We start from the raw sequence: 16,247 nt of genomic DNA, 5'->3' as shown, positions 1-16,247 counted from the left end.
CAAATGTTTTTAGTCTTTACGGTTTGTTGTTCTTTTGGAATTATTTACCAAACAATTTTTTTTAGTTGTTGCCGCTTTTTTATCTTCATCCTGTTTTTCTTGTCATCTTTCTTCTTTTTTTAATTTTTTTTCTCTACTTTGATATTTTCAATTTAGGTTGATGGCGTCGTTATACGTTCCGGACATTCCAATCTCGATATCGATGATTTAATGACACGCAGTACCAAACGCTCTTCAAATGATGGCAGCGGTGGTTCTTCGTCGGGTGGTGGTGGTGGTGGCAATTATGGCAGTGGTTACTTTAGTGGCGGCAGTTCATCTTATGCGAATGGTGGCAATGGTTTTGGTGGCATGGGCGCTCACTATGATGTTTTGTTTGGTGTGGTTACGGGTGAATCAATTTGGCGTTTTAGTGCCCATGATATACAAAACGGTTTCGAGGGCGAGAGACGTGACAAAATTATACGCACTTATGTACGCAATGCCTACAATTATCATCTAAATGAAATATTCTTTACGGTAAGTCAGAGATCGTGTTATTTTATCATTATTATTACTTACTTATACAAATAGCAAAGGCTAGACAAATCTAATTATAGCTAATTTTTTTATATATATAAAATAATGTAATGTAGAAATGTAATTGATTATTTTTTTTTGTCATTTTTATTTTTCCATTAAATAAACTTTTTGCCAGTTTGTTACAAATATAAAACAGAGCTCGATAAATAAATCAAAGCCAATCAATTTCATTTTACACACAACCATATAGTCTAAAGAACTAACTTATTTGAATATCTATTTGTTTGAGAATGTGTGTGTGAGCGAGTGAGTGTGTAATAAGGCGAACCTTATTTTGGATTTTCCATGTTCCCAGAATATAAAATCATTCTTCGTCATGCAAAAATCAAATGCTGAAAATCGGATAACGTTGCTGATATTATTTGAAGTTTTGAATTTTATTAATTTTGAAAATAGTTTAAATATAAAGTATCAAAATTTTCGGAAATCGATAACCCATTGTTACACTGTGTATAATTTTTTAAGTCATGGAAATATAACCAGTATGTGATAAAAGGCCAAAAAAAGTCCCGTGTCTCCCAGTTATGCCCAAAGTCATGCACTTTTATTATGAGCCCCCAAAGATTCGGGGCCTCGGTGTAATTTTTGCAAAAAAGTGATAATTTTCTCAGACTCATATCTTGTAAAAAGTTCGGAAATTTGATTTACTCTCTGAGGCAAAGTTGTAGCCCTTGTCATAAAGAACAAAAATTGTGAACATAAAAAATCAAAAAACTTCATCATCAAAATCAAAATTGCAAAAAACTTTAAAAAATTCGAAATAAATTTTTTAAGCTGCCTAAAAGTATGCTTTAGTTTATAATAATTAAATATTTTATGGCCCAAAACACTTAATTCCTTTAGTTTTTTCTTACTAACTTATATTGACCTACCTAAACGGTATTAAGAATCATTCCTAGGAAGTTCATATGTTCTAGAAAGATGTTTTTAAGTAAGTTGAGATTATTTTTGTAGTTGATTATTTCCTTGAATTTTGAACGGTTAGCTACGTATGGACCTGAACAGGGAAAAAAAGTAAAAAAAATCGATTTTTGAAGATTAAGTTTTTTTGATTTTATATGTTCTCAATTTTTGTTCATTTGCCTCAGAAAATAAATCAAAATTCCGAACTGTTTGCAAGATGTGAGCCTGAGAAATAAAGTGTTTTTGCCAAAATGACACCGAGGCACAGTGGAAAATTTTGGTAATTTTCGGATCAAAAATCTGTAACATTTGAATGGATGAGGATTTTTGTAAAAAAATTTTTTGAATAGGTGGGAATTTTAGCTTTAATATGTATTTTTAATCATAAAAAATCGAATTATTAAAAAAAAGTTATGAACGGTTAAAAATACATTTTTGATTTTTATTTTTTGAGTTTTTGTATAAAAGTAATAGTACTATAGTACCTCTAACTCACACATTTTTAGACTGATTTAAAAATTTTAAACAATTATGGAGGGACATCGAATTAATCTTTCATAAATATCTGAATATTTCATGAAATTATGTAAGTTTTTATAAAAAGTTTAGCATTTTGTGATTTTTTTCGTAATTTTTCAAATTCTACAATAGTTATTTTAATTTTTTTCTATAAAATCCTATTTTTTTTGCACAGTGAGGGTGTAAATGAAAAGTTGAATAACTTTTCCATTTTCATCCGGTTAAAAAAATTCAAATACTGTTTTGTTAAGAACTAAATTTACTTTATATATAGTTATGAATTTGTATAACCTATCATAGCAAAATAAGCTATGAAAAGCAACTAAAATCAAAAAAAGTTAATAATTTTTTTTCTTAAATTTCTGAGTTGCTCAACATTTTGGCATACCATTTTTTTTGTCAGCAAAAGGCAGCTAATTTTGATATATATTTTGCGTAGGTAAGCCAAAAAAGATTATATTTTTTAAATGAATAAATTTCAAATCTGCGAACAATATATACAAAACTCTTTGCAAATATAGAATCTGGACAAGATACCCTTTCCAACAAGGTATAACAATTCTGAAAAAAATAATTATAAATATTAAAAATACGCCCTTGAATAATGTATAATTTTAACTCCACAAATCTTTAAAGTGGAAAGTAGTGCATTCTGTCGCCATTTTCGAATACTTCTGTTGACATAATAACTATAATTTCTGCAAATAATTATTGCTTGACATCTTAGCTTTACGATACAAGTTGTTTTATGGTTAATTTCAATCATTTGCAAAAATCATTTATGAGATATAATCCACTGTGCGAGGCCCCAAATCTTTGGGAGACCATAAAATAAAGAGCAAAATTGGGGTCTGTTTTTTTTTGTCTTTTCGTATATGGTTATTTTTCGTGTTGCACTGTGTTATTTGATACCAAAAAAATCATAAAATATCATACCGGAAATTTGAAATTTAGAATTTCAAAATTTTTTTTCAAACAAAATTTCAAAATTTTAAAAAAATTTATTTCAATTCTAACACAGAAAAAACTATTTCTTAAACCGTTTCAATTCAAATATATATCACATATTGAACTGGTTTAAATTATTTTATAATTGAATCAAGTATCCATGTGCTCAAAAACAAAATTTTCTAATATTTTCTATTGTATTTTGAGTTTTGAATTTGATAATTTTGACAATTGAATATACAATTTTCGTTATTGGTTGAAATTTAAACACAAAAATTATTGATTAGATAATTTTCGTAATTGAAAACACATTTTTGTGTGTTTCAATTGCAAAAATTATCAAATTCAAAACTCAAAATTCAATAGAAAATATCAGAAAATTTTGTTTTTGAGCACATGAATACTTGATTCAATTATGAAATAATTGAAACCCGTTCAATATGTGATAAATGTTTGAATTGAAATATAATTGTTTCTGTGAATAAACTCTAAATGAGGATTAAAAGCTCAAATTTTAACGGTTTTACCCGTAAAGGTTTAGCGACGGGACCGATTTGAATTTGGCGGATTTCCAGGTTTTTGGCCGCAAGGTTGTTAAAATTCATTTCGTAACCAATTTTCTTATATTTAATATCCCGTTATCGGATTTTGCTCAAAATCTCAGCATTTGGTGTTTAATGGTGAAGATTGGACATCCAAAAAGTTCAAAATAAATGCCACCCTACTATGAATGTTTATTTACATTTTGCTAAATGATTATCCTGTCAATACTGCTGCCATAGAGTTCCTAACTCGTTTTAAAGGGAGAAATGGCGGAGGGGGGTTATGAGTTAGACTGTCTCTATTTTACCCTGGCAGTCTAATAAATTTTGTGTTAATTTTTATTTTTTTTTATTACTGTTGCTCTTCCACCCATCTAAACAAAGTTGTATTTTCTTTGACGAGATTGATTGGCTGTCAATATTGGTGGGTAAGTTAGTGCTAAAAAGGATTTCAATATATCAAATTGCCAGAAATTATTTCTGTATTTTTTTTTCTCTCTCTGCTAATATCAAAATGTTTGTTACCCAACCAAACAACCAACCAACCATTCATCCATCCATCTATCCAGCTCTCAATAAAATTGTTATGTATGTTTGTCTATGCTGATGGTTTAATAGAAATCGTTACGTATTTTGACATTTATTACACAACTCAACTTTCTAGTTATAAACGGAAAGTCAAAGCCAATCATAGTAGCAAATGATTGCATATCTTTCCCTGACTTTGCTAAACCCATATTTGTATGCTACACTTACATACATATACATATGTATGTAGCATAGATAAGGCCCTAAAATATTTAGACAAAGCAACAAAAACAATTTATTTTCATTTTCAGTTTATTTCTTTTTTTTCATTTTAATTCAACACGTATTTATTTAAAAACGATTTTAAAGTGAATACATTATAAATGAAATGAAAATTGTTTATCTTATTTGCAGTTGCTCTCAGTCTATGAACATTTTAAAAGGAAGTTCTTTTATATCAAAAAGGCAATAAGTTAAAAAAAACACATGAATAAATAATAATATTTGATTTTGTTCTTTTTCAAAAAAAAAATAAAAAAAAAGAGATTTAAGGCAAATTAAATTTTGCTACTTTTTTTAGCAAAAGACATAAAAAAGTAGCTTTCGCTATGGCTGTCATATGAGCCAGACGTGACTGTTGCTAGAATCTATAAGAAAATAAAATCTATATCAATAATATATCGCAGATGGATAATCTCTGTTTAAAAAGGGAATGTATGAAAGTAGGTTTTATAAAAAAAAAAACAATTTTAGTAGGAGTTGGTTCCACTTTGCAAATAAAATTTAAAATAAAATCATACAAATTTGATAAGCTTGATGAAGATTAGTAAATGAGTTTAATAATTTATTATTTCAAGATGTTTATAGTTAAATAAAATTAAAAAATTTCGTTATAAACTTTTGAAAAATCATCAATTCAAAAAGCTTTGTTTATTTGTTAATGTCACAAAATCATCACTATTTCAGTAATAATGGAAAGAAGTGTATTTATTCGGTAAACAGGTACAATAGAATGTAAGTTTATGTTATAATTATTGGGACGGACCTCAACTATCAACTATTACAAAGCACAGTGATATAGAAAAACAAGTAAGAGAGCTGTATTCCTATATACACTTTACCAAATTATATTTTAAAATACATAAAATTTTTAAATATTTTTAGGTAAACAAAATTTAATATTTTTTTTCAAAATGGTTTTTATTGTAAAAAGTTTTTTCGAATTTTTTTTTTATTTTCGAAATTGTTTTTTAATTTATTTTAAAAATTTTTTTCTAATTTTTTTTTTTAATTTTTCAAATTTTTTTTTATAAATTTATTGAAAAAAAAAAATTATGACAAAAAAATTTTTTTTGGTGAAAAAAAAAAATTCGGGTTAAGAAATATTTTTCCCAATTTTGATCCATTGTAGGTCCAACTTACTATGGCCTTATATACGTCGTTGCAAAGGACATTGAAATATCTATCATTAGGTATCCATATTGTCTATATTAATGACTTAGTAATCCAGATATACAGTGAGTCTCAATACTGAGTATACACCAAAAATTATTTGATTTTTTTAAGATAATGAAAATCCTAAAATGTATCCATCGATTAAAATTTTAAATTTTTGGTTTGTTGGAGATCGGGTTGAATAATAGATACGGTTGGGAAAAAGAAAGATTTAAGTCGGACTATAATGATTTTCATGATCTTAAAAATATCAAAAAATTCGCTGGTGTTTTCTCACTTTTGAGGCTGTGTGTAGATAAAAATAGGCCAAAAATCTAGGTTATCCCGTTTTTTCCCTTATATCTCAGCCCTTTATGGACCAATTTTGTCGAGCCGAAAGAATTCCCATTATATTGATGTGTGAATCATGTAAGTAAGTTATTTGGGGGCTACGGAAAGTTGATTTCAACATACAGATGGCTATATCGACTTCGCTATCTATAACGATCCAGAATAGCCTTGCGACTCATGGTGAGAGGTATCAAATGAGGGAAATAAATCTGAAATTTATAAACGGCTAGTCCGATTCGAATTCTCTGCGAGATGTTAAGTTTTCCCTAACTAATTTTCCACGTAAAAAACATAAGGTAGATTTTTCAAAAATATATATTTTTCAAAAATATATGGGGGATTTCATGTCAAGTGAACCAACTTTTGAAATCGATGTCTTCCGATCGGGATGAAATTTGCACCAAGGTTAGCTCTATTGGATAGTAACTCAGACACAATTTTTCAACAACATCGGTCGAGAACTCTCTCAAACAGGGGTTTTTTCTTATCCATGTAACTTATTACCTATTGTTCTTAGCAAAATGTGTTCCAAATAGTATAGATAGCTATTTCTTCGATCTTTCGAAAAAAAATATTTAAAAAAAAAAATAAAAAATTTTTAATATTTTTTTTCCGAAATCAAAAACTTTTTTGACTTTTTTTTAAAATACGCTATTTTTTTTTATTTTTTTTTTTTTCTTAAAATAAAGTTTAGATATTTTCCTTGAACACCTACTTGGTCGCTTAGTGGGATGCGAGTGGTATATCTATCAAAATAAATATTTTGTAACTCAAAACATAAAATTTTTGACTTTTTTTGCAAAATCAAAAACTTTGTTGACTTTTTTTTTCAAAATGGACCCTTTTTTAATCTTTTTTTTTAGGTCAAACAAAAGCTTAGATATTATCCTTGAAGACCCTTTTGGTCGCTTAGTGGGATGCGAGTGGGATATCTATCAAAATAAATATTTTTTAACTCAAGACTTACAATTTTTGACTTTTTTTTTTGCAAATACGATTTTTTTTCCAAATGGGCCCTTTTTTTAAAATTTTTTTTGTAGTCAAAAGAAAGCTTAGGTCCATTCCTTTAAGATATTTTTAGTCCCTTAGTGGGATGCGAGTAGGATATCTATCAAAATAAATATTTTGTAACGCAAGACATACAATTTTTTATTTTTTTTTTGCAAAATCAAAATTTTTTTCCAATATGGGCCCTTTTTTATTTTTTTTTTTTTGCTCAAAAGAAAGCCTAGGTCCATTCCTTTAAGATATTTTTAGTCCCTTAGTGGGATGCGAGTGGGATATCTATCAAAATAAATATTTTGTAACGCAAGACATACAATTTTTTAATTTTTTTTTGCAAAATCGAAATTTTTTTCCAATATGGGACTTTTTTTTAAAAATTTTTTTTGCTCAAAAGAAAGCTTAGGTCTTTTCCTTTAAGACCTATATTGTCACTTAGGAAGATGTGAGTAGGATATCTATTAAAATAAAAATGTTGTAACTCAAGACATTCAATTATTGACTTTTTTTTTGCAAATTCGAATTTTTTTTCAAAATGGGCCCTTTTTTAAAAATTTTTTTTTAGTCAAAAGAAAGCTTAGGTCCATTCCTTTAAGATATTTTAGGTCCCTTAGTGGGATACGAGTGGGATATCTATCAAAATAAATATTTTGTAACTCAAGATATACAATTTTTGATTTTTTGGCAAAATCAAAAACTTTTTTGAGTTTTTTTTAAAATGGGCCCTTTTTGTAATTTTTTTTTTTGCTATAAAGAAAGCTTAGGCCTATTCCTTTAAGATGGTTTTGATCGCTTAGTGGGATGCGAGTGGGATATATATCAAAATAAATGTTTTGTAACTCAAGACATACAATTTTTGTGTTAAAACATTTATTTTGATAGATATCCCACTCGCATCCCACTAAGGGACTAAAAATATCTTAAAGGAATGGACCTAGGCTTTCTTTTGAGCAAAAAAAAAAATTAAAAAAGGGCCCATATTGGAAAAAAATTTTGATTTTGCAAAAAAAAAATAAAAAATTGTATGTCTTGCGTTACAAAATATTTATTTTGATAGATATCCTACTCGCATCCCACTAAGGGACTAAAAATATCTTAAAGGAATGGACCTAAGCTTTCTTTTGACTACAAAAAAAATTTTAAAAAAAGGGCCCATTTGGAAAAAAAATCGTATTTGCAAAAAAAAAAAGTCAAAAATTGTAAGTCTTGAGTTAAAAAATATTTATTTTGATAGATATCCCACTCGCATCCCACTAAGCGACCAAAAGGGTCTTCAAGGATAATATCTAAGCTTTTGTTTGACCTAAAAAAAAAGATTAAAAAAGGGTCCATTTTGAAAAAAAAAAGTCAACAAAGTTTTTGATTTTGCAAAAAAAGTCAAAAATTTTATGTTTTGAGTTACAAAATATTTATTTTGATAGATATCCCACTCGCATCCCACTAAGCGACCAAGTAGGTGTTCAAGGAAAATATCTAAACTTTATTTTAAGAAAAAAAAAAAAAAATAGCGTATTTTAAAAAAAAGTCAAAAAAGTTTTTGATTTCGGAAAAAAAATATTAAAAATTTTTTATTTTTTTTTTTAAATATTTTTTTTCGAAAGATCGAAGAAATAGCTATCTATACTATTTGGAACACATTTTGCTAAGAACAATAGGTAATAAGTTACATGGATAAGAAAAAACCCCTGTTTGACCAAATTGTCAAAATTTTACCCCCTATAACTCAGAGAGTTCTCGACCGATGTTGTTGAAAAATTGTGTCTGAGTTACTATCCAATAGAGCTAACCTTGGTGCAAATTTCATCCCGATCGGAAGACATCGATTTCAAAAGTTGGTTCACTTGACATGAAATCCCCCATATATAACTTTTGACAATTACAAATTGATGGAATACTCTTTCAAAAATAGTAAAAAAAAGCTTTTTATTGACTTTTGCGAAGATACAAATTTTTCAAATTGAAATTAAATTTTTAGTTATGAATATTTTTTAATGAAATTTAATGATAAATACACATATCTACTAAGCTATACGAGAAAATTGATAGCTACGACGAAGTTTTTGTAGTGCTCGACGAGGAGATAGGTTAGGTTAACAGGCAGCCGCTTGGTAGAGTAAAGAAAAAGAGCTGCTCACTTGGGTCCAAACAGTAGGTCCCTTTGTGTTACCTGAAAATAGAAATGTCTCGCCATCCTATCAAAGGTTCTATATAAGTATTTTTTAGAAATCGGAACACAAATAAAAAAAATAGCATCGTTTTAAAAATGTAACATACACGAGGTGTCCTACTTAAGGGACCCTGGTCCCTGGGCCCATGTGATCCAAAACTTAAACTCAAAAGCACTTTCTCTTATGCACTTTCTGCATATGTAAAATTTCATTCAAATCGGGCTAACCTTTCAGAAGATACAGTTATTTCCCTCTTTTTATACCCTATACCACCATAGTGGGGAGGGTGTAATGCGTTTGTGCAGATGTTTGTAACGCCGATCGACTCAGAATCGCTTTCTGTCCGTCCGTCTGGTCGGCTGGCTGGCTGTCCATGTAAACCTTGTTCGCAGAGTACAGGTCGCAATTTTGAAGATATTTCGATCAAATTTGGTTCATATTATTTTTTCGGCCCAAGGACCAAGTCTATTGAAACTGGATGAAATCGGTTCATTATTTCACCTAGCCCCCATATAAATGTCCTTCCGAAATTGGACTTTAGCGGTCATAGATGTTTAATTTATATAGGCCCGCTTCCGAAAATCACTTTAACGTGCATAAATCGCTTAAAAATGTTGGTATACTCACAAAATTCAACATAGTAAACTTTCATATAGACACAAATCACACGACCTAATTTCATGGTGATCGGTCCATAATTGGTCATAGCCCCCATATAAGGCCCACTTCCGAAAATCACTCAAAAATATAAATTATTGAAATTTTAAAAGAAAAATGTTTTCGCTTTTTTACTTAGTGTAGGGTATCAATGACTATTTCATCGGAGAACCTTTCCATTTCAAAAATATCACGATTTGAAAATTTAAAATTTGGTTAAAATTGTCTAAAATTATATACACATAATTGCCCATAACTTTGAAGCTACTCAAAGTTCAACAAAATATTTGATTCCATTTTAAAGGCAAAGATATTATTCTTAAAATGGTGGGAATAAAATTGTTTACTTCCAAAAGGTTAAAGGTCAATTTTCAGAGTATATATTTCAATGTAAAAAATATCAAAGATCGCGGTGTTAAAAATTCAAAAAGAAAACGGTATAAGTTCGCCTAAACTCTCTACTATATTCGTAAACTATATAAAGAAAAACTTTATTAAAAATACGTTTTTTCATATAAATTCTTTTATATGAATTGATAATTGAATTGATAAATTGAAATTGATTCAAATGTGTTCTGTTTTCTATTTGCTTAAATTTATATGAAAAAACTTACTTTTATTAACGTTTTTCTTTATAACTCCTGAACTAATAGATATTTTGAATTTTTAACACCGCGATCTTTGAAATTTTTTACATTGAAATATATACTCTGAAAATTGACCTTTAACCTTTTGGACGTAAACAATTTTATTCACACCATTTTAAAGACAATATCTTTGCCCTTAAAATGGAATCAAAAATTATGTTGGACTTTGAGTAGCTTCGAAGTTATGGGCAATTATGTATATATAATTTTAGACAATTTTAACAAATTTTTCAATTTTCAAATCGCGATATTTTTTCATCGGAATGAGTTTCCATTGAAAAATTCACTGATATAAGAAACATATTGGATATATTATGTATGTGGTAAATTTCATTAAAATGCTGTCCGCTTTGACATGGATCTTCGCTTCTGACAAAAACATATTTTTATCGGGCATTTTTCACAATTTCACAACCCTTTTCAACAAGAAAGCTTTTTAACAAAATCATATATAACAGAAAAGCTTTTTCACGACCTTTTTATAAAAATGAAAAACTTTCTTCCAAAAAAGTTGTTTTTAAAAAAAGCTTTCATTAAACAATTTAATGAATAAGATTTTCATTAAATAGATTGAATTAAAAAGCTTTAACGAAAATCTCATAGTAAAAAGCTTAATCACAAAAAATCATATAAAAGCTTTTTTCTTCCAAAATCAAAATACTTTCCAAAACTGTTTTTTATCAAGTTTTATCCAAAAACCAGTGGTTTACATCAAAAAGCTTATTTCATTCTTGTGATTTTGCCACTAAAAACTAAAATCTAGAGAAAACTATAGTCCATGGCTTGAGGTTCCCCAAAACTATAGTCCATGGCTTGAGGTTCCCCAAAACTCCATACAGTTTTGACAGCAGTCTAGTGCTGCTACTGCACATCAAAAGAAAACTCTACATAAAACCATCACAAAACCAACACAAATTATATTTGAAAATACTTTATTGTTTAAATAAGTTTAATATTTTAATAAAACAAGAAGAAAATGAAAAAGAAAACACACAGGAACGCACAACTTTTGTTTAGTCATTTTAAGGGGAAGTTTTCATTTTTCGGCTACCAAGAATACCATGACTCTAAAATATATGTATATATGGAAGTATGTACGAGTAAAACTATAATAAATAATACACCATTATGTATATATATATATGTATGAATATGTGAACATTTTCAAGTAGCTGTGTGAGTTTAAGGAAAAAACGTCCTTGACTAACTTTTTCTTTTATTTTTCGTTGCAAAATTTTGTTTGTGTTTGTAATTTTGGGTATGCAAGCTGGCAAAAGACGGAAGCTCAAAGTTTTATGCGACTGAGATGGCAGAGGCAAACCGTAAATAAATATAAAAAACAATATATATATTGTTAAAAAAAAAATAAAAACTAAAAAATAGAAAACAAAAAATATGTATAAAACTATAGTAAACTTTTTAAAAAGCTTTTAAAACCACATTAAATTTGTTTTTTAGTTTTGTTGCTTTTTTTTCTTTTTGCTCATAACAAAATAAATGAAAATTCCATAAATTTTTGTTAATGCTAACGTTGTGTTGTTATTTTATGGCAAATAAGAAGAGACAAAAAAAATAAAAATTTTGAGTTGTGGTGGTTTTGGTTTCTTTATTTTTTGGCCAACAGGAAACTATTTTAACAAGATTTTTCAAGTTTAAAGTTTTTTTGAATGGTTGTTTACGAAATTATTTAAATAAATTACAGTCACTAACTAGAAATGTCATTTAGAATTTTAAACTAAATTCTGGGCCAGGGGAACAGCAAAACAAATGCTAACATTAACGATTAATATGCCTGAAAGCAAGTGTAGAGGACAGTTTTTTGTCTCTTGCTGGTATCCCTCTGCTCCATTTTAATTAAAACTAAAACTTGAATTTGTTAAGTTTGCCATAATGAAGTTTGACACTTAAACTTTACAAATTTTCATAAAAGCAACATTAAAGACGCTAGCTGGGTGTAATGTAAAGTTTTAATGTAATAGAATATTGTATAATTAACAGCAAGGCCAATGCAGGGATGTTGGGAAAAGGTTAATGATTCTGTTTGTGAAAAAAAAAACGGCAAATGAATATTTAATTTGTTTGGATTATAAGGCTCTAGAAAAACTATAATGTTTAAGGTTTTAACTGTTGATTGTCTTGAAAATAACTTAAAAGGTGATAAAAATGCTTTGCTGCTTACGAATTACTGAAATTATGGGCTATTTCTGGTAAATTACTAAAACTTTGTCTACAGCAGCCCAAAAGTATGCAATTAATTTATATTTAAATTGTCATGCCTAAAGTATGCTACAATTTATAAGCATATTTAAACAGAATTGGCAGATAAACTTTGAAAATTTGTAAATTTAATGTTTTAAGCTAGATTTCAAATAAAGTACTATTCATACTTAGTTTATGTTATAAACCAGCCATTACTAAACTACTTCTGAGTAACGTAATTGGTAATAGTAGTTATTATAAAGCCTATTAATCAGTAATGGGTGTCTGTACCAACTTTTAGAGGGGAATTTATAACCAATTATACTCCAAACTCTATCAATTTGTACAGGAAATTAACAAGTGCCAAGACAACCATTAACAATCTGAAACTGTGATATTATTATGATTGTTTATACAAAATTTATTCACTTAAATATCTTTTTTATAAACACTTAACAATTCAGTATTTATAAACCCCCTAAAAATTAAAATTTCTTACAACAAAAAAAACGCCATAATCATTTAATAAAACAGATAAATTTGTCCACAATTTACAATCCCCTTGCACGGACTGACTCTGTATTATGGAGGGTTGATTAAGCACCAACTGACAAACCAAACAAAAACAAATACATGAAATTGTAATAGTAATAAAAATGCAAACACACATGAATACTCCTAAAGAAAAATAGCCAAAGCAGGAAGGGGAGATTATTTTATGGCTTCGATTAGTAGACAAAGATAATAAAATGCAATAAAATATGGATTTAAATAAACTCCCCTTAATAAACAACTACCAAAGCAAGACCCTTTGATATATGTATGTTCACATTCTAGCTACTCCTACTTTATTATAGGGTACGTATGTACCTTTAAATATCAATGAATTAAAATGACCGGAAAATACTCGTTGGCTATGACAACGCAAAATGCAATAAAAACAAAACCACCAAATAGCTTTAGCAAATGTTTGACATGAAATTGTTAAATATGAGCACATAAATCTAACCTCATCTCTGTTGTCACAAGCATATTGAATGACAAAGACATTCCGGCCGACCTTAAACTAGAAAGAATTTCATCCCTCAAAGATTGTCACTAAAGATTGGTTGCCATGTTTACTGCACATGCTAGACTTATTTCCTCAGAGTCTTTAAAAGCTTAATATTAATAAAGGGAGGGAGGAAGAAGGCCTCCTATTCTCTACATATAATAAAATATAAAAATCTACCATAAATTGTTGGGCGAATTTTTTTCAAGGCATCCATCCATCCATCTTCACCAGCTTAAGTTCTCTCCTACTGCCAAAAATATAAAAAAAAATGGCAGCAACATTTTTTTAAAGATTTCTTTTTATAGATTCTTTGTGTGCAATTTCGTTAACATCAATGTTTTTTGTGTGGCCTACTGGCGTATTAGAAACTCATAAATATTTGAAGTCTTATTAAAATTGGTTGTAGATATGTAAGGCTGTCCCTTTAGGAAAATTTAAAAAGAAATGCTTTTACCAGTTAAAAAATGTTTTATAACTATTCCAAAGCAACACCTTTCAAATTATGTTAAACTTGGAGAAATAAAATTAATTATTTATTTTATATCATTATTATGTTAGTTAAATTGCAAAAAGCTTTAGGAAAACCATTTAAACCAAATATTGTTTAGAAAAAGCTAAAGGCTTTAACTTTAGTAAAATAGTGTTAAATTTAAAAGCTTGACTAAAAACATTTAATCAAAAAACTTTTGAGAAAGCTTTAAAAATAACCTATTTTAAAGGATTGTTATAACACTTCTAATAAAGCTCATGCTTTATGAGCTTTAAAAAACTTACAAAAAGTCTTTTTATAGAAATAAATATATGAAATAAGCTTTTATTAAACAAAACTTTAATATAAAAACTTTTCTCATAAAAAGCTTTCAATAAAAAAAGCTTTTAATAAATTCATGAATTCTTAGTAAAAAGCTATTACAGAGGAAGCATTTAGTAAAACATTTATAGTGATAAAGCATTTAGCAAATAAATTTTAATGAAAAAAAGATACTTTTTTGTCTCAAATCATGTTGAAACAAAATCTTTTATTATAAAACTATTGATGAAAAATCTTTTAATGATAATTTTTTTAATAAAAAGATTTTAGCAAAACTTTATATGAAAAGGATTTTAGCAATAATCTATTTATGAAAAACCTTTTAAGAAAATACTTTTAATGAAAACACTTTTGCAAATGTCTTCAGAAAAAAGGTATATGAAAAAGTTTTTGTTAAACATTTCTTATGAAAAATATGTTAGTATTTCATGAAAAAGCTTTAATAAAAAATTTATGATAAAGATTTAAGTTAAAATAAAACTTTTAATAAAAAACGCTTTTAGTAGAAATAGTTTTAGCAGAAAACTTTTCATGAAAAAGCTTTTGGTTAAAAGTTCATTTTGATAAAATCTTTTAGAAAATAATAAAACGATTTTTTATTAAAAAGCCTTAAATAAACAACTACACTCAGTTCTCGTTTTATACGAATTAAAATTTATGCGATTTTTAAATAAATGTTTTTTTTTAATTTTAAAAGATAATTTCAAAATCTTAGATGGTTTTTTTTATTCTTCATTTACATAACCGAGCCCTTAAGGGCCTTACCTTTTTACCATTTTTAAATTAAACCAATTTTGCATCACTGATATAATGGTTATAGTTTGTTTTTTACAAAATCAAATTCTTAATAGAGATTCAGATACGGAAAGAGAATTAAAGATTCATTGCGGACTGACTGATCTGTTTTCCGGATATCAAGAGTTGCATAAGCAACTTAAAAATTCAAAATCGCCAAGTTTAATGAAAAATTATTTGCAAGAAAAGAAGCAATTGAAGCTCCTAAAAATTCTTCGATTTCGTCCCCTATTCACTAGATTAATTCTAGTGATGAAAATGATATTTTACCATATGATGACAATATGATTATATCATCTAGTGATGAAAGTGACGTTGAACCAATTCCAAACCGATGCAGACAATTATTCAGTGATTCAGATTAATCATGCATATTTACAGAATTTCTTTAAAAAATGTGTTAGCTTATTTTTTTTGGATCATTTTCACTTTTTCTGTAATTATAAATATTTTTGTTTATTCTTTTTAAACGTATTTTGTTTTTATGGTTTAAGTAAATGAAATAAATATATTTTTCTTGATTTTTTTATGCGATTTTGTTCTGATTTTTTAATTAAAATCTGAATTTATGCGGTTTTTCAGAATTTTGGAACGAATCATTCATTTTTATATGAAGCTAGAGTATCGTTTTATGCGAATTCAATTTATGCGATTTTTTTGGAACGCATCTATCGCATAAAACGGAACCTGAGTGTACTTTGAAAAAACATTTTCTGAAAAAGCTTTTAGATAGAAAACATTAAGTTAAAAAAATTGTTTGCAAAAGCTTTTAGTAATCAACTTTTAATAAAAAAGTTTTTAATATAAAACTTTGAAAAAGCTTCAAGTAAAATATTTCAGTAAATCACTTGTTATGAAAAAGCTTTTATTAACAACTTTTCATGGAAAAGCTTAAATAAAAAGTTTTATTAAAAAGACTTTTAATATAATGTTTAAATAATAAAGCTTTTAGTAAAAATTAAAATCAGAAAGCTTTTAGCAAAAAGTCTTAATTAAGGGACTTTTAGTTAAGAAAACCTTTTAACAAAAAAGCTGTTAGTAAAATTTTTCGTATTACATTTTATTAAAAGCGTTTAGTAAAAAACTGTTCTTTGTTAAATACTTTTA

General features: G+C 27.6%; 1 protein-coding gene across 1 annotated transcript in view; it reads left to right on the top strand.

Annotated features, from left to right (window-relative positions):
- Nlg4 (Neuroligin 4) overlaps nucleotides 1-16,247 on the top strand; it is a 207,505-nt gene that overhangs the window by 43,577 nt on the left and 147,681 nt on the right. The window contains exon 5 of the mRNA XM_065498841.1: nucleotides 157-519. Coding sequence (XP_065354913.1) covers nucleotides 157-519 — 363 coding nt within the window. The remainder of the gene's footprint in view (nucleotides 1-156; nucleotides 520-16,247) is intronic.

This window comes from Calliphora vicina, chromosome 1, assembly GCF_958450345.1.
Source record: "Calliphora vicina chromosome 1, idCalVici1.1, whole genome shotgun sequence".
NCBI lineage: Eukaryota > Metazoa > Arthropoda > Insecta > Diptera > Calliphoridae > Calliphora > Calliphora vicina.
The sequence above is the reverse complement of the archived record's forward strand: the minus strand, read 5'-3'. Positions and strand labels throughout refer to the sequence as shown.